Source organism: Pelophylax lessonae, assembly GCF_965119305.1.
Source record: "Pelophylax lessonae genome assembly, chromosome: 4".
NCBI lineage: Eukaryota > Metazoa > Chordata > Amphibia > Anura > Ranidae > Pelophylax > Pelophylax lessonae.
In genome coordinates this window covers 177,452,345-177,472,758 of record NC_138771.1, presented here as the reverse complement: position 1 = coordinate 177,472,758, position 20,414 = coordinate 177,452,345, and the positions used below count along the sequence as shown (strand labels likewise).

The 20,414-nt window shown below is 39.7% G+C and overlaps 1 protein-coding gene across 7 annotated transcripts in view; it reads left to right on the top strand.

Annotated features, from left to right (window-relative positions):
- The window catches only part of FRMD4A (FERM domain containing 4A), a 580,110-nt gene that overhangs the window by 458,191 nt on the left and 101,505 nt on the right, over positions 1-20,414 (top strand). For all 7 annotated transcript variants that reach the window (XM_082254218.1, XM_082254217.1, XM_082254215.1 and 4 more), the window contains exons 8-11: positions 1,945-2,028; positions 2,580-2,645; positions 4,327-4,384; positions 16,216-16,302. In XM_082254218.1, the coding sequence (XP_082110344.1) occupies positions 1,945-2,028; positions 2,580-2,645; positions 4,327-4,384; positions 16,216-16,302 (295 nt within the window). The remainder of the gene's footprint in view (positions 1-1,944; positions 2,029-2,579; positions 2,646-4,326; positions 4,385-16,215; positions 16,303-20,414) is intronic.

The following is a 20,414-nucleotide window of genomic DNA, read 5'->3' as shown; positions in this document are numbered from 1 at the left end:
TCAACATAAAGATTTCCCCTCACTTCCATTCCAAGTAACACAGGGACTAAAAAATGGGAAGGTGTTATTGTCACCTGGACAGAAAGACTCATAGAAAAACGAAAACCTGACAGATTCTAGTTACTCCACTCTACTAAATAAATGTGCTTTTGTTGCTGCTTCTGACCTTAAAGTGGTTATGAATTATGAACAAAACATATCCCTTTATAGTGTGTACTTGTCTCTACCCAGAGCACTAAGTGTGATTTCTGTCTGCTGCCTCTTTCTTCTGCTATCTGTATCTGCTATCTGAGTTACTTCTGACAGGTTTTCCTGACACTAAGAAACAAAAGGTGACAGGGGAGGGCTCTCCAGCACACAGCCTGTGATTGACAGCCTCAGCTATGTTCCTGTGTGCTGTGTGAAAGGGGTGTGTCCCTTCCCTCCAACAAACTCTCAGATCTTCTCAATGAGATCTGCAGAGTATAACTTCAGCTCCCCGCCCCCTGTTTTCTGTAAGCTTAGACAAGCTGCATAAATTCTGCACTTTGAACTGATGTAGAGGAGAGAGGGCTGCAGTTATCAGGTACAACTTACAACTATGTAGGAAGATTTGTTTCCCTGTGTATCACCTAAGGCTAATCAGTTCACTGGGCATATGTAAAGGTTTACAACCACTTTAACAGGGAAATCCTTTTGACTCCTGTTCATTTTTACACCTTGCCACCAACAGTAATAAAAACTGACTGTGACTCTGTAGAGTGACAAGAGACTATAGTAAGCCCCACCACCCTTCCTGCCTCCAGAGAGCACCTTTTTATGATCAGTTCCCCTTTTCCTGGGGCCCATGCCTACAGAGAAATCCTATCTTTCAGGGTATTGGAAAGGAAGCAAAGTCCCTTCACTGCTTGCATTGCTCAGTAACAAGTCACCAGGTTCAGCTTGGGAAAGCACCCCCATATTTCCTGTCTCCTGTCCCAGTGCCACCCCAAGCTGTCACAACCGAGAGACAAAAAAAAATCATCCCAAAGGGGATGCAGACATCGACAGAACCTGACAGAAGCTCTAATGCCTCGTAACTTTACTACTAAAAGTTGGTTTCCTTCTGTTGGTGTCTCGGGTCCCTTCACTCCCTGTCTCAGTGTGACAACAAGAGAGAGAGAAAAGCAGGGAAGCATAATAAAAAATATTAGTGGTTCTCAATATATACTGTACAAAAGTAAATAAAAAAAAAAAAGAACTAAAAAATGTTTTAGTTGGAATCAGCATTTTTGAGTGAGTTTCAAGTAAGCAACTTATTCCTTTTGGATGTGTGGTCACTTGAAAATCTGCCACTTGCTTCACTGTAATCATTTCAAAGCCTGGCAAATGACTGAAGAACTTTCATAGATTGTCCTCCTGTACTAAGCAAGGAGGTTATACTTAGCAAAGATGCCATATTACTCATCACTGGGTAGGTATGTGAAAATTGGTTACAGGTAAGCAAGGCTTTGCCAAAGTTTGCAGCATGTATGGCCAAAATGTTTTTCTGAGTTTTAGGATAGCACAGGGAAGTGTTAAAAGCCTTATCATTTTTATTTATGTATTTACTTTTGTTTCTGTTTACACTTGGGGGAATTTCCCTTTGCTTTCCGTCCCTGAGACACAACAGGGATTTTGCAAAAATTTCCCAAGGCAAAGGAAATTCCTTTGTTAAATAGTTGTTCTAAACAGATGTCCCAATTGGAAGAGTTACCTTAACCTCTTGTTCTGGGGACAGCTCTAAAATATTGGATTTCAGCCTCACTTTATATTTCAGTGATAATGGTCACCGGTACAAATAGGGGGGTAATTTCCCCAATGGGGGAGTCAGCAATACAAACTTGACAGAAGGTTAGCCCCTCCCTACTCTATCAAAAACATAAAATATTTCCCCAGAGATAGACTTTAATTACTTACTCTCTTTTTGATTTCTCTCCTTAACAGTGATGAACATACAAGATTAGATTTAAAGAAGCTGCCAGCACTTCCAACTCAGGCCCTAAAGGAACACCCTTCCCTTGCTTACTGGTAATAATACTAGTCATTTAATATTGTTCAAGTGTCATTACACTTTCTTATCTTTTTTTTCTTGCTTTAATTTGTGTGCTGCATTTCTAAGATATTAAAAAGAATTCCACTTCACATTGTTACATCTAACATACACATACATTAAGTCAAATACATTATTAGACAAACAGTAATTGGAATTCCTTAAACAACAAATAACAGCTGTTCTATATGAATTATTTATACAAAAAATTTACTGTGAAACCCAATAGATGTGGGTGGTTTATTTAACTAATTTTTTTATAGACATATTGCGGGTATTTACTAAAACTGGAGCACCCAATATCTGGTGCAACTTTGCATTGCAGCTAATCATTTTCTAACTTCGGCTTGTTCAATTAAGCTTTGACAATAAAAGCTGGAAGCTGATTGGTTTCTATGCACAGCTGTACCAGATTTTGCATGCTCCAGTTTTAGTAACCCCCCCCCCCCCCCTATGTACATCAAATAACTGACTGCATGTGTATGCACAGCAATAACCATTGATCCAAACCTTGTATTTTTTTTTTCAGTGAGGACAGAGTTATAGAATATTACAAAAAGTTAAATGGACAGACCAGAGGACAAGCTATTGTAAAGTAAGTTTTGCGTTACCGATAAGTGCAAACTATTTTTAACTAAAGCAAAATTCCATTAAATACTTACTGGAATTGGCCTGTAAGGGCTTGTTTACTTCAGTGGGGCTTGCAAATTCCTGGTTTTAATATGTGTTAAAGCAGAACTCTGGGGCAACACTCTCCCTTACTCATTTTACCTGGGGATGATGAATAAGGTTTTATATATATATATATATATATATACTTACCTTATTCTTGGCCACCGCAGACTACATCCTTTTTGTGCAACTGGTCCCCTGAAGCCACTGGTTGCACCTCTCAGATGTCATCCTGTAAAATGTACTTGTGCGGCGGGCTGTACGCAGCACATGCGGCTTCCCGAATGTGGGAAAGTGAGGGGAAAATATGCTAGGCCTGTTAAAACCCCATGTGCAAAAATTCCTATAAGAACTGTTTGTATTGCATCACAGGAAACAGATACAAACTTTTCTCTAATGCCGGCCATAGACAGAGGAATTTTCTTTCCTGCATCCACAGTCAGTGTTTATGGGGGAATCCCTCCCGTTGAGCCATTGTGTTCTCCCAGTGGGTTGGGGGGTGGGGTATAACAGCCGCTATCAATAATCGTATGTAATATCCAACAGGCTGGTTGTACCCAAGTTGATCGATCAATCAACTTGGGTACATTCAGCCTGCCCATACAGGGTTTGAATCCCAGCCGGTTTCTGCCGAACGGGCTGAGATTCGAACCGTCTATGGCTGGCTTAATTAACAGTTCATTTTTTTTCTCACAAATTGTGTTGGACTGCCTGTTGTAGGTCATTTCAGCTGATTCTTAAGAAATTAAGCATCATAAAAGCTGAAGTGACCATAGATACCCATATTTCTGAGTAAGGCCTCTTGCGCACAGTACTGATAGAAGAACATCCGATATTCTTGGCAAAAAAAAAAACTCAAGATGGGCTGTTTAGCACTTGCCCGTATTTGTGCCTGTTTGTTGGTATTCTCGTTGGTATAAACGTACACACATGCAAAAATTCTTGAACATTTTATTTTTATATTAAAGAAGTGTGCCATACATGCATATATGCACTTATACGCATGTTTGTAAACACGTAAAAATACTGACAGGCAATGCAGATTTCTGGGTTGGGGGGGTTTCCTGATCTATAGGTAGCACGTGTTTATGTGTCTGTGTGTACATGCACATTGAAAACAATAGCCTGCATTTATGTCAGTGAAAAAAAAACACCTGTATGCTTAAAAACGCAGAAATTTTAGGCTTCAGTGTGCAAGAGGCCTAAAGGTGAAAGTAAGCTAGGTAAAATATAATTTTCTTTAAACACCATCTGTGGGTACATTTTTTAGACCTTTTTATTGGCTATAAAGTTAATTGCTCTGGACAACCATATTAAATACAGTACGTAGTTATCAATATCTGAATAAAGCATTGTAGCAAAGACATAATATACATATATATATATATATATGTGTGTGTGTGTGTGTGTGTGTGTGTTGTATATACACACACAATTGTGTACTGTGATCTGTAACAGGTCAAAATGTAACAGATTTCCAGCTAAAGGAAGTCTTTGCAGCTATTAGTGCATCAGCGCTTTTTATTGTGCTGGAATGACAGGAGTTATATGATGAGCCAATGAAAGTGTGGCTTAATAAGTAACATATGTTTTTTATCTTTCAGTTACATGAGTATTGTAGAATCTCTTCCCACGTATGGAGTGCATTATTATGCAGTTAAGGTAAGCTAAACACTAGTAAATTTAAGCTTCTGCCTGAAATCTTAAAAAGAGTGTTTTTTATTAGGTGCCAAAGTGAGCAACAAGTGTATATATTCTAGTTTGATGAAAGAATTATTCTGTATATATTATTTGGTAAGTCACATAAAGCCAAACACATGGCACTATGGTCAAAGAAACTTTGTTTAAATAAATAGAGATTTAGGCTTTAAAGCTCTATTCAGACCTGTTTTGCTCAAAGTTTGCGGGTAGGGAAGCCCATTAATGTAACACAAGAAACGCAGGGAAAGCAGTCCCCAACCTTTTTTTTTGAAATTGCACTGCATTAAGCCCCATGGTGCTTTCACACGCAAAAACGCACCATGGGTGCCAATGCGTGGGGTTGCCACTAGAAAAATAATGGCACCCCCGTGCATTGCTTCTCTGTGGGTTAGAAATGCATGCAGCTTTGCACGCACTAACCAGCCACAGACCTCTGAACCTAGCCTTAAAGTCATTGTAAAGGCTTACTTTTTATATTTTTTAAATCAAAATAACAAACATGTTATGCTTACATGCTCTGTGCAATAGTATTGACCAGAGCAGACCCTCACCTCCTCTTCTGGGGTCCCTCTCTGGCACTCTAGGCTCCTCCTCTTCTCCAAGTGCCCCCATAGTTAGCTGCTTGCTATGGAGGCACTTATGCAGCGCACTCCCGAGCCAGGCTCTGTGTGTCTATAGACTTACACTGCACAGCTTGACCCTGTCTCCCCCTCACTGGATGTAAATGAGAGTAGCAGGAGCCAATGGCAAAACAAAGATATACATGTAACCTCAAGGGGGGTTCTTTGAAGTTGGTCAAGGCCCAATTTTAATACAGTGACATCTTGTATTAATATATTGCAATGGTAAATGTCAGATATCTACACATTTATTTGAATTTAGTTACTTGGGCAACTCATTGGAGGACATTGCAATATAGAACACTGTTGTGTGAATAGTTTATTCAGATATGCTGCATTACTAAGCAGTTCATTGTGTAATGAACAAGATTTTAACAATACTTTTCATTACTTTATTAATGATAACGAGAAAGGCTAAAAAAATAAAGTTTACCTATTTTACAGAACCGAAAAGTCATCGAAGAATGCTAGTTACCTGGACAGGTTTTAGGGTTAGGGGGTAGTAATTATGGAAAGAAGGACAATTCTAGGACTTTCCTAAACTATGTGCTTGCTCTGGATCGGTGATCCAGAAAGTTTTGATGACATAGGGGTTGATTTACTAAGGGCATATAGGCTGTTTACTTTGCAAGGGAATTTTCCTATAGCTTAGTGAATATAGTGAAAAGTCCTGCCTAAGAGCAGATATAACATTGGAACATCTATAGTCTAATTATGTGCCAGCAAAAATACTGGCTCTTTTCATTTCCTTGCACGTGATTGGGTATTCTTTAGAGTTTACAGAGTTGCCAACATGTTTACTAAGCTAAGGGAAGAAATCCTTTGCAAAGAAAACAGTCTGTTTGCCTTTAGTAAATCAACACCAATGCCTCTGCTTTTACCATTATCAGCAAAAAACATTGTGTGACACTCTGATTTTGTTTTAACTTAGTTTGGTCTTAACTTCCCTGACTTTTGGACTAAGCCCCACACACCTACTAGCCCATGTCCGTATAGAGTAGTGATCGACCGATATCGTGTTTTTATTGCCGATACCGATACCGATTTTGGTAATCGCATATCGGTATCGGACGATATCTGCCGATATTTTCGGACATTTAAAAAAAAAATGTTTTTATTTATTATTTTTTTACAGGTACTCTTGTGGAGGGATATGGGGGTCTAAAAAACCCCAAACCCCTCCTCTGACCTTAAAATCATTCAAAACGCCAATGCTGTCATTTTTTTAATTTGGCGCCGAGTACACGGAAGTGATGTCATGATCTCACTTTTGGGTTTTTATATGGAGACTCGATCAGAGCGGAATGCGGCTTTGATCGGGTCATCGGCGGCTGTGCAGGTAGGATGCCCGGGTCTCCCGGTGGGACGGGAGACCCGGGCGAGCTGCGGAAGGCGGCGGGAGGGGGGGGGGACCCCTAAATGAGCAAAGTAAGTCCCAAGTAGAAACTTAAAAAAAATTAAATGACTGTCTGGGAAATTAGGTAATAGCAGATGCCTTGTAGAACCTTTCAGTAGGCATGCCTTTTTCATTTTAAATGGCTGTCAAGTTTACTATAGGAATAAAAACTCTATTGCATAAGGCTGTTACTATGTGACAGCAAAACAATACCACAGCAACTGAAACAGGTAAAAGGCAAAACTTTTACTCAGTGCCTCCATATAACATAATGTTTTATATCCTAAAAGATTTTTATGACACGCTTGACAAGGTTCTATGTAGACCTAAGCAATGATCCACTATTGCAGTAAAAAAAGGTTTTCAGCATGACTTGTTTTCTACTAATACTCTTTTTCTAAGTCTTATGAATTGTTGCTGTAAACCTCAATACAATGACACGAGAATTTGTCCAGATTTACATTTGCTAATCACCAGCACAAATCACAGACACATAACTGAGGGTTATAGTGACCTTTGTTCTCTACATTTTCACCCCTTGTATTTTCTCACTCCTTACTCCTCAGACTAACTGACTAGTACCGTCTGTAAAAAAGAAAGAATGCTGTTGAAATATTGATAAGGAAATAGCAGGGAGCCCACATGGGATTTACATTAGTCATTTCTAGCATTATGTGGTCTGAATAATATATTCCATAGACTGACAGGGAAGCTTTCCTAATCATAGCAGTCCACTTCCTGCTGATAAGGTCTGCATTTAGCCTATTTTATGTGAAGCAAGACATATAATAATATATCAAAACAAAAAGTAAAAAATAGAAAATAAATAAATAATACGGGAGTTCTGCACTGTCTACTCACAAAAAAGAGGTCCTGCCCCTAAAGTGATGGGAGGGGGGGTTGTGTATAATCAATAAGCAAACATCGAACCAGTTAAAACAAAAAAGAAGATGATAAACACACCCTCTTAAAAGTTTATTTATTGGCCAATGTGGCAAATCAGATACCAAAGATCCCTCAAAGAACACTCCCTCATACTCCACTCAAATAAAAACCCCCAACTAGCTCAAAATAGCCCTGTGTGGCATCCCACATGTAAAAGTAATCACTCCCGTAGGAGCTGGTGTTTCTTTGATCCACGATTGATACCACTTCCTCTTTCTATACACTGAGAGCTATCTGTAAACATTTCCCCAATTTGGGAGCTGATTTTCATTATTCTCCACTTGTTTTTATTCACTGGGAGAATTTTGATTAATATGTATACTTTTGCCATTTCTGAGTTGATTTGAGACCCATATGTTGGGTCATTTGTGGACATGAAGGGGTGGGATCTAGCCCTGATTGAAACAGGAGACTTCCCATATATCCTGATGAAGTTCTGGAAGGCGGAATGAAACATGTAGAGACAGGGATCTAGGGAAGAGCCCCATCCTCCCTAACTTGCCGCATGAATCATAACTTGGTATACCCGATGTATGTATCAGCTTGGACTACTTGAGACTGACCAGCTTACAGCGGGAGCTGATACCATTATTATCATCATATTACATGACCGCTCAGCTTGACATTACAAGGAGAACCAACTCTCTTCAATATATAGTCACAAGGGACTAACATTGGATTACAGCGCAGCGGATAACCATCAGACCAGAACGAGGACTGTGAGTAAGGCTGTTATTGCAGACCCAAGGTGGTTATGTGTATGGTCAAATCAGCTGTAAGCTAAGATAGGGGATAGGACTTTAATTCATTTATCTATGCTCTCCCTGGTCCGTTCTGCACTGATTGTTACAAGCTGTGTCACTGCCGGTGGATCAGCACATCATTAAGTGTGCTCAATATCAGTCTCTGCCTGGCTTACCAGCATTTCTTTTGGGAACCTACAACTATTTTCAACTCTACAAGAAGTTGGTGGCTGTACATCGATTATGAACTGCATTGCACCATACAGTTTTTTTGTTTAACAACTTGCCGACTTCCTGTCACAGTTTTACTGTGGCAGGCTGGCTCAGCTGCTCAAAGAGACTTAGCCCAACGTCAGGCGCGCACATGGTGCTGGGGGGCAAGCGCGGCGGGGATGTCGATCTATGGGACTGGCGACCGCGATTGCCACCAGGCACCCGTGATCACTCCCCGCTGAGAGAGTACGACTGTCTGCTGTTGTAAACACAACTGATCGTTCTTCTCTCTGAAATAATCACAGAGTGCCTGTGATCCTTCTATATAGGATCACAGGTCTCTATGGTCATTTGACAAGCCCATCCCACCCACAGTTAGAAAACACTCCCCAAGGCTCACATTTAACCCTTTGATCACCACTGTGTTAACCCCTTCCCTGCAAATGTCATTATTATAGTAACAGTGCATATTTTTAGCACTGATTACTGTAGTAATGTCACTGGTCCCCCCAGAAGTGTCAAAAATGTCAGTTAGGGATCCGATCTGTCCGCGCAATGTCGCAGTCCTGCTTAAAATCGCAGACCAAAACATCTGGGGTGCCAAGGTTCTCCATCACTGGTATTGACCAATCTTCGGTACCTTAACTCTATAGGTGTGCAAATATTTAGCTGTCAAAGAAAAAAGTAAATGTTAATATGTGAATGAAGTACCAAATGCAACTAATAAAGTGTGCAAACATTTAGCTGTCAAAGAAAAAAGTAAATGTTAATATGTGAATGAAGTACCAAATGCAACTTTATAATATATTACTACATTCCATACTGTATATGATGGTATAGATCAGTTCTGTTTTGTCGATGAACTGTGTTTTATACTGAAATCCATAGAAGTTAATCAGAGAATTACACCCTTTAATAGGAACTATATAGCCTTTGTAATGTTTTACATTGACAAATGAAAAATGCTTAATGTAAACATTCTTATCAGTGTGCTAGGGCCCATTCCCAAATGATTTTTTATGGTAAAATAATTGGTACATTCATTTAAGTAGAAAAAAATTAATTACTAGGCTGCTAGTTCACAAATGTATACTGCAGCTTTACATGTTTTTTTAAAAAATGACTTTTTTTGTTTAAGTACATAAGCTTGCCTACCGAAATGGATGGTAGATGTACAAAAACAGGTATAAGTACCTGAGAAAATGCATGAATGCCCATGGATGTAAAAGGGCCCTCATTGTTACTCCACAGTATATACATACTTTATATACATAGAGACAATCATATTTCCCCTTTATATGGTATTCAGACTATGATTTATCATTGTATATAAATTACTGCGCTACTGTCATAAAAAGCAGCTGTTGACACTACAATACAACAATTATTGTGTGATAATCTAAAAAAGGGGAAAAGTGCCGCGATCAAATAAGTGTACCTCGTGTGTAAACAGATTTACATAGAAATAAATATAAAGTGTCATACATTAAAGTACAACGTGCAATATACATATTGTGTTCAATAAGTAAGTATGCTTAAAAAATATTATTTCATAACCATGTAAAGTGCAAAATTACAAATGTGCAATGTGCAAAAGATACATGAATCAAAAAATACGGAAATCAACATAAAAACAAAGTCCACAGAAATGTGAATATCAAGTGGATATTGTGTGTTAAAGCAGGAATACAAAGTGAAGAGCTGCTGGCTTTAGACAAATATGAGCGCTCTCTTTAGGTGGTGGTTACACCTGTCCTGGTGACCCTCTAATTGGAATACGGAATCCCCCTTCAGAAGTGGACTCTATCTTCACTTTGTATTCCTGCTTTAACACACAATATCAACTTGATATTCACATTTCTGTGGCTAGAAAAAGTCTGTCTCATTGAAATCATCAAATTCTCTGCGGTCTATATTCTTATGAAATACTCACAATGCTGGTGGTAGCAACAAACTATGAATTTCTTTTAAACTGCAGATCATATGAAAGAGCTAAGGGAAGAAATGTGTTATTTGTGGCAAGAAAAAAGTACTGTCAAAACAATAATGCGATTTGTGGTGCTCACATGCTCTACTGATTTGTGTGAGTGTAACATAAATGTCCACTTTAGGCCCCTTTCACACATACGGTCCGTTCGGTTCATCAGTTCAGTCACATCAAAATGTATCAGTTTTTCATCCGTTTTTCATCCATTTTTTCATCCGTTTTTTTTTTTTACATCCACTACGAATGCAAAAACGGATGAAAAACTGACAGTTTGTCTGTTTACATCCGTTTTTCATCCGATCCGTTTTTCTGATGGATGAAAAATAGGGCATTCATCCGTTCCAAAAAACGGACATTGACGGAAGCGGATGAAAATGGATGTTAACGGATGATCATTCGTTGTCATCCGTTTTTACATAGAGATGCATTGATGTCAACGGATGGATGAAAAACAGACAAACGGACCGTAAGTGTGAAAGGGGCCTTAAGAAACTATCATCAGTAGAAATGACTGTCAACAACATATACCATGAATATCTCTAGAAAGCCTTACAAAAACAATTGCCATCATCCCTTGCATATTGTACAACAGTTTTTTGGATCCTCTGACCAAATAGAAATTGGGATTGTGTAGGCAATAAACAGTAGTTTATGTAAAAAACATTAATTTTATCGAGTTATAATTTAAGAGCAAAAAAACTTCCCAGTCTCATCGTTAGTAACACAGTCATACAGAGTACACTCAGAGCCCTAAGGCAGTGACATGAAAAAAATTCAACACAGTAAAGAAATGGTGATTCCTGATGTTTATGCCTAATCATCCATGCTTGGGATCTGCTGTGGATGCAACTAAACTTCGGGATTCCGACGTGTTTCAGCCTGTTCAAACATTGCCTTTTTCAAGGAAATCACCAATTCTAAAAGAAATAATTATAAACAGTTACTTCAAAAATATACTGTCTCCTTGTAGCAAATTTGGAAGACAGAATGTTGATCCAACTTACATACCATGATTTATACAGAGAGTAATTGTTAGAGCCGGTTCACACTGGGGCGACTTGTCAGGCGACCTGGTCACCTGACAAGTCGCCGTGGGTCGCCTGCCATAGATTAGCACAGGACCCGTTCTAACACAAGTCGCTCCGACTTAGAAAAAGGGTCCTGTACTACTTTGGGGCGACCTGGAGCGACCTGCATTGACTTCAATGATATGAAGTCCCTGCATGCCGCTCCGAGGTCGCGGTGCGAGCTGTACACCGCGACTTCACAGGTCGCCCCGGCAAGTCGGGTCGCGCCTATGTGAACCGGCTCAAAGTAACTGTTTATAATTATTTCTTTTAGAATTGGTGATTTCCTTGAAAAAGGCAATGTTTGAACAGGCTGAAACACGTCAGAATCCCGAAGTTTAGTTGCATCCACAGCAGATCCCAAGCATGGATGATTAGGCATAAACATCAGGAATCACTCTGTATGACTGTGTTACTAACGATAAGACTGGGAAGTTTTTTGCTCTTAAATTATCACTCAATAAAATTAATGTTTTTTACATAAACTACTGTTTATTGCCTACACAATCCCAATTTCTATTTGGTCAAAGGATCCAAAAAACTGTTGTACAATGACTGTCAACAAAGCTGGGATACAGCTCACAGTAGAAGAGACGAGTGTGCTGAGACATTTCTTATTGAAAAAGCATATAATCAGATAAGAACCATCTGATTTCTATAGCTATCATATAACAGCATACTTAAACTGTTTGTATATTATTAGTTTTGCATGGTAAATGATTAGAACTCTCACTTTTTTGTTGTTGTAATCTGCGTTGTTATTGTGAAGATTCACCATCCCTGTTTGTCCTGGCCCACCAAAGTGATGGGAGTTCCAAAATTTGAATTTTTATCCCCAGAAAAGATGAGGGGAAATTTTCCAATGGGGACAACTGTTTTTGTGACAACTGTCTGAAAGGGGATTTCCCCTGATTTTGAAGTGATTTCTTGTTACAGCTCTAGAACAGAAAGTGAAAAGAAATCTCAGACAGTAAGAAAAAAACTGAAAGAGATTTTTATCCATTCTAGAACTAAAAAAAGCAAAAGTTTTGCCAGTGCTAACACTTTAACAGACTGCACAATGTAAAAAAATGGCTTTGACACAGCTCCCTTAATTTACTGTATATTGAAGTAAACTACCATTACTTTAGATACTCTTTTATCAGAATGCCTGCAGCCATGTGACTGCACCTATGAAGCACGGATTATTTTCTGTACAGCAGCAGTTGGTAGCACTCATCGTTATAACAAAGGAATATAGGTGGTGTGCTGTCACTTTCTGTCTGTCTTCACTATTTCACGTCCAGGCTCTCCTTTCATTCAGCATTGTCTATAAGGGTTCATGACACACTATCCTGCTAACAGCTATGCTGACAGCTGTCTTAATCTTTGTAGAATAATGGAGCCAGCAATCCCAGGACTATATTTATGATGTAGGAGAGCCATGCACAAGTCTAGAATAATAATTTTAAAGTGTAGACATGGCTTTCCCAATATCATTTCCTTTTTACACTGTGTATAATGGTAACGGACAATTTGATTTAAAGCTGAACTCCAGGCAGAACAAATGCTTAACAAATCTTATGACAATGCCTTCTTTACCAGAGTTTCTAACTCCTTCCTATATGATTGCAGCAAATCCTTCATGAATACTTATTAGAGTCTTGTGAAATCTAGCAGCAGAGTGATGATTTCTGTTTTGTAAGACTGGCCACTGCTGCTCACTCTCTATAAGCAGGCAGCCAGTCGCATAACAGCCCTACTGTAGTTTGGGTTTGTACAAAGACATCAGTGCTGGCTTCAGGGATGGCACTGGTCTCTCCCTTCCCTGCCTAGGGCCATCTTACCGAATGGGCATGCTAGGCAGTTGCCCGGGGGCCCTACTTGCCAGGGTGGCCCCACCTGCCCAGCGACCCAGCCCCAGCCCCAGCCCCAGCCAAGCATTAGTCTGGATTCCTGTGTGCATCCCACGCTGAACTTAGCAGGTGGCAAGCGCCTGTTGGCCCTGCGCTGCTGTCAGGCCACTTGGGCCGTGGAAGGGGAGCTCACAACTGCAGGAATGCCTGTCCGCCTCCACAGGAACAGGCACACACAGGACAGTCAAGTCGGACTCCCGTGTGTGTTCGCCGGACCCAGCCACCCAACTTGGAAGCTATCATTAGCCTGGCACTGCTGTACCAATAAATATCGCCTTATTGATATTTTTAATATTATTATTTACATAATTTGTATTTTTATTCCCATGGTTGATTGTGTAGGTAGGGCCCCAGTGCACTGCATTGCCTGGGGCCCTTCAATGCTCTTAAGATGGCACTGACCCAGGTCATGCATTTCTTTCCTTACCCATCCACAACTCTTTTCCCATGCATCCACATTTCGAACCTGCAGAATTGATAGTCATCAGCAATCCACATCCGCACAGAAAGATCTTCAGGTGTAATGGCTACCATACCTCCCAACTTTTTGAGATGGGAATGAGGGACACCTATCAGCAAAAGTATGTAGGCATAGGACACACACCCTACCATGCCCCCTAAAGGAGAATTATACAAAAAAAGTTTTAGATAAACCCATAAATTCTTTTTATTTACCACTGCTATTCCTTTATTTCCTTTGAAAATTACAAATGCAGAAATTTAGAAATTGGATGAAAGATTTAGCACTGGGAAACACTTTTTGAAAGAGAAAAAGTGCATTTTATATACAACTATATAGATCAGACCAAAATGAGGGACGAATGAGGAGGACAGGGGGACGTTTTTTTCTAATTTAGAGCTAGTTCACACTAGCGCGACTTGTCAGGCAACTTGTCAGCCTGACAAGTCGCGCTCCCTCGCGGTCCATTGACCGCTACAGGACCCGTTCTAATAGGAGCGACACAAGTCGCTCCGACTTAGAAAAAGGGTCCTGTACTATTTCGGGGCGACCTCGGAGCGACTTGCATAGACTTCCATTATGTGAAGTCCCTGCAAGTCACTCCGAAGTCGTGGTGCATGGTAATGCACAAGTCGCCCCCGAAGTAGTAAGGAGTCGTGTCGCCTCAGTGTGAACCGGCTCTCAGGGACAGTCCCTCAAAATCAGAGACAGTTGGGAGCTAAGAGTTACTATTGTGTCATAGGTCACGGGTTCAGTGCTAGCATGTGGCCTTTAAGATTTGCTGAAAATATTTGATAATTTAGTGGCATTTTTATTTTATATATTTACTATATAAAATAATAAATATATTTTATCATTTAGCCACATTCTATTTTTTTAATAGCCAATTTTTTAATAGTAAGCATTTCTCCTTTTTAGTATATGCTGAACCCTGTCATGCCTACTGATAGCCTCTGTAAGACGTGATCTAGTATATGCAGGGCAAGAGAAAGATAGGTATGACAGGGCCCATGTGCAGGAAAGGAGAAAAGTAGATTATTACAAATAAAATTGGTAAAATTGCAAGATGTTATTCAATCTAATTGCAAGCTTTTCAGTAAGGCTTAACTTTTACAACTTTTTAAAATGCCAACATCAAGGCCTGAATCCATGAGCTTGTTTGATGGGGTGCAATAGAGTACTAACTATTACACCAAAACACCTACTCTATATATGCAAAGACTCTGAATGCCTATTACATTTCTATTAAAACCATACATGCAATACAAAAAAATGAAGATATCGGCAACAATGGGGGTGGTGACAAAGCAGAGCCGAGCAATTTTGCTACAGGGGTGGTGACAGAGGAAAAGAGAACCCCCCTGTCACCATCCACCGATCTGACCAGGAACATCACTACATGCCCAAAGAATAATGAGATATGTAGTTCTATAAGCTACATGCACAGCTGCCTTACAGGTCCTTCCTGTCTACCCCAGGACTTTTAAAGGAAAGCAACTTGGAGTTATAACACAATGGGTAATGGGTAGATTTCTGCCTATTGCTTTATGATGTAAACAGGATAATATGTGCTTAGGGAGGGGAAAGCGTGTATGAAAAAGACCTTCATCATGGAGTTCAGCTTTTGGTACTTAAACTGGTTGCAAACTTTAAACATTAAATATTAACAAAGCATATCCCTCACTGTGTACTTGTCTCAATTAAGAACACTTTTCTCATTTCTGTCTGCTGCTTTATTCCTCTGCTATCAGCATGAATCATTTTTGTCAAGTTTTTCTGACACCACGAGAAAAATGGTGACAGGGATGGGAGCTCCAGCAAATTTAGAGCCTCAGCTCTGTTCCTGTGTGCAGGGGGGGGGGGGGGGGTTGTGTTCCTTCCCTCTAACAAGCTCTCATAGCTCTCCTCACTGAGCTCTGCCGAGTGTAACTTCCGATTTCTGCCCCCTTTTTTCTGAACTCTCACACAAGCTTTAAATGAACTGGACTTTGAACAGATGTAGAGAAGAATATACTGCAGATAAACAGGTACAACGTATGTAGGGGATTTGTTTCATCTCTGTGTATCACATGAGGCCAGTCACTTCACTGGGTATATGTAAGGGTTTATGACCACTTTAATGGACATTTATTTAAAAAAAAAAAAAAAAATATATATATATATATATATATATATATATATATATATATAAATGTTATTTCCTATCAATATTGGTTATAGAATAATAGTCCTTTGGCATCACCTAAGCCTAAAAGAATGGATCTATAAAATAGTCCCTACACCCCAGGTACCTACCAGCTTCTTATAGTGCATGTGGGCTCCTTTTGCCTCTCTAAATTTTCCTGGAGTATACAGACAATAGGAAAGCAATCACTGCAATAAACATGTATGTTTTGTAACTTATAAATCTTTTATTATATGCCGATTCTACCGCTTGTTTCTTATGAACATTTTGCTTTTTCACAGGATAAACAAGGAATTCCCTGGTGGCTGGGACTTAGCTACAAAGGTATCTTCCAATATGATCATCACGATAAATTGAAACCACGAAAGGTATGTGTATTATCATAAAAAACCCTTACAGAGTTCAGTATTGTTCGGGGTGATTTGCTTTGGTATTTGAGAGCATTTCCTAATTCAGGAAGCTCACTTTCTTCTGGAATTGTAGTTGGCTGTCTCTACCTGAATGCGCAATCATCGATCCAATGGCTGGCTATTTCTAAAACAATTGGCCACTGGCCTGGAACAAGCATGCTGCAAGGAAATAGAAAAAAGGGGGAAACAACTGCGCTAATTCAAAACAAAACAAAAGCAGCAACTTCAAGTGCGACCAACACCCCAAAAATAGATATATAAAAACAAGCTGCGCTATAGATTGAAGAAGTCCATGTGAATGTTCAAAAATATAAATAAATTGAATTGAAGATGCTTGTGCAGGTACCGCTTACCAGAATCCAAACAATAAAGGCCAAATGATAAAGGTGACGGCAAATATCTTCAAATGTTAAACACGGTGAACCTCAGAAGACTCCGATGTGGATCTCCTCAATAGGGCATTAATATAAAGGAGAAACAGACACCATAGTGTAAACCAATAATGACATGAGGAATATATCCACCAAATAATATGTGACCTGTGCAGGTACCGCTTACCAGAGGTAGCAGATAATAAGCCAAATACTGAAAGATGACTCCACCGGGCCTCAAAGGATAAGGATAGTAGACCTTCGCAGGTTGCGATGTAGATCAGCTCCAGATGATATATGAGCGGGGGTTCAGAGTGGCGTTGAACTAAGTACTCCAAAAAAGACTCCACCAAACAAGCTCAGGAAATGTTGCAGGTTACCCAAGGAATATTGCAGATTACCCAAGGAATGAGGAGGATTTATTCAATACATAGAAAAAAACTTACAAACATCAGATGACAGGTGCATGGATTGGAGAGAGGTAACAGCCGCCGGTCGGATGGCTCCGCTCGCCCGTCCTTCGTAGACAGATTCGTAGGGGTGACGTCAGCACGCCGTGACCTGACTAGTTTCATCAAAGATGATATTCACCTTTGAGAATATCATCTTTGATGAAACTAGTCAGGTCACGGTGTGCTGACGTCACCCCTACGAATCTATCTACGAAGGAGGGGCGAGCGGAGCCATCCGGCCGGCGGCTGTTACCTCTCTCCAATCCATGCACCTGTCATCTGATGTTTGTAAGTTTTTTTCTATGTATTGAATAAATCATCGTTGGGTTTTATGCAATGGCTCTCTCCTCCTCATTCCTTGGGTAATCTGCAATATTCCTTGGGTAACCTGCAACATTTCCTGAGCTCGTTTGGTGGAGTCTTTTTTGGAGTACTTAGTTCAACGCCACTCTGAACCCCCGCTCATATATCATCTGGAGCTGATCTACATCGCAACCTGCGAAGGTCTACTATCCTTATCCTTTGAGGCCCGGTGGAGTCATCTTTCAGTATTTGGCTTATTATCTGCTACCTCTGGTAAGCGGTACCTGCACAGGTGACATATTATTTGGTGGATATATTCCTCATGTCATTATTGGTTTACACTATAGTGTCTGTTTCTCCTTTATATTAATGCCCTATTGAGGAGATCCACATCGGAGTCTTCTGAGGTTCACCGTGTTTCACATTTGAAGATATTTGCCGTCACCTTTATCATTTGGCCTTTATTGTTCGGATTCTGGTAAGCGGTACCTGCACAAGCATCTTCAATTCAATTTATTTATATTTTTGAACATTCACATGGACTTCTTCAATCTATAGCGCAGCTTGTTTTTATATATGCTGCAAGGAAAGTCAGCGTTAACTTAGAACACCTATTCTGCATACTTGCTCTAGGTCTGTGACTCTGCGTTTTGAAGTCATTGGATTTGTTTATTTTCAAAGAAACTTGTTAAAGGAACCACTGCTTCATCTCAGATTTGCTGTATGTGGCCTGTTTTTCCTAGAAGATTCCTGGAGTGTGTAGTTATAAATATCACACTAAGAGGATTTGTAGAAGTCCATAGAGAAGGATTATGGTGAACATAATGGTCCTGGGTTTAGTAACACTTTAAGGCAACCTAACACTATCCCTGGCACATATAAATATATAATGTTTAGATGGTAGATTTCCTTGTTCTAGTTACCAGACTGCTGGTTTGAAATGTTAGAAAAAGGCTCTGTACTTAAAGGCTTTATAATACCTATTGCTGCTCTTTTACTTCTTTGCTGTTTTCTGTGTCTTCAAGCAACAGTCAGGGCATTTGTTCAATGTAAATAAGATTACAATGGGGCATCGCAATCTGAAATACACCTTTTTTTTAGTAAATTTTGATTAACAGTCATATGTTTGCTGGTGTCAAGGAAAATGTACCTTTGGTACTGCTTATCCCACCTAAACGCATGCATTAATAAATATACATGTCCATTTGAATTGATTTGAATGGAGAACTGCAGATCAATGTAGCATACAGGGTTTCCTTTTAATTTTACCACCGGAGGATTTTGCTGTCTGTGCGACTTTAACTGACAATTGCGCAGTCATGCAACGCCATACCCAAACGAAATTTACGTCCTTTTTTTCCCACAAACAGAGCTTTCTTTTGGTGGTATTTGATCACCTGTGCGGTTTTTACTTTTTGCGCTATAAACAAAAAAATAGCGACAATTTTGAAAAAATAACAATATTTTTCACATTTTTTTTATATGAAATTCCCCCCCAAAAAATGTAAAAAATCAAAATTTTTTATCATTTTAGGCCAATTTGTTTTCTGCTACATATTTTTGGTAAAAAAAATCGCAATAAGCGTATTTTGATTGGTTTGCGCAAAAGTTATTGCGTTTACTAACTAAGGGAAAGATTTATGTCATTTTTGGTGTTTTTTTTTTTTAACGAGTAATGGCGGCGATCTGCGATTTTTTTTTGCGGGACTGCGAAATTGCGGTGGACAGATCGGACCCTTGACTGACATTTTTGACACTTTTGGGGGTACCAGTGACATTACTACAGTAATCAGTGCTGTACATATGCACTGTTACTGTAAAAATGACACTGGCAGGGAAGGGGTTAAGAGGGAGGGGTTAATGTATGCCTGGTGCTTACTAACGTGTGTGGGGGGAGGTGACCCTGCAATCTGACCCTGCCTGTCACTTAGGAGATCCTATCGCTTTGTTTACACAAGCGGGCGGATCTCCACACTCGATTCCCCTGGCCCGACTCTACGTCGCCAGACGTTATCGAGCCACTTTGCCGCAGTAGTGCTCTAGTGAGCATTGCGGAAGTGGTTAATATATATTGAAATGCAGTGTGTTGGTGGGAACAGATAGTTGAAAACAGCAGATTTTTATGTCCATGTATTTTACCTGTGCTGGGAAATGCAGCAAAATGCATGACAATGCTTCTGGTAGGACCTAGCCCAAAAAAGCCCATGTACCCCCCATAAGACACAATAGTGTTTACACATTTGTACATGGGCAATGTGGGAACAAAGCAGCAGTCCTATGGTGTAATGAAATGCCTTGCAGGGTGCAGAGTTACCTTTTCTTTGAAAAAAAAAAAAAAATGTTGGTGGACTTTAGCCTAAAACTTTCTATAGGCATTACACTATGCAAAAGGCAGCGTTAGCATCATCCAACCAATCTTTTCCTCTTCCAGCTACACAAAAATAAGCATAGATTCTCTGTCATACTGAGTTTATAGCCACATTGTGCCTGCACATCCACCTTTATTCATTTAAGTACTTTAGGTGATGTTTAGGGTCTTAGCATAAAGCTGATTCTTTGGTAACAGTGGGTTGGTTTATGTTCAAGATGCACTCAGAGAATCAAAAATTGTGAAAAAAAAGTGATTATGACTGTTAGCTGGTTATGGTGCACCTATTTATTTCTTTTTTTATTTCTAATAAATCAATGTAAACTACAAGGTAACACTTGGCACCAACTTTTCACATGCACAGTGGATAGCGCCATTTGCATTTAACAGAAGCTCCATGGACAAAGAAGGTGTCAGTGTTAGCCTAGACCCCTGCAGATAAATTAGTGTTTTCCTCCTCGTTTTATGGTCTGTAAATATCCACATCCAAGCTGTAAATGTTTTCGGACAATAAATGTCAGAATTTGAAGCTTCCACATGATCTCACATAGCTGACACTGCATGGCAAAAATAATA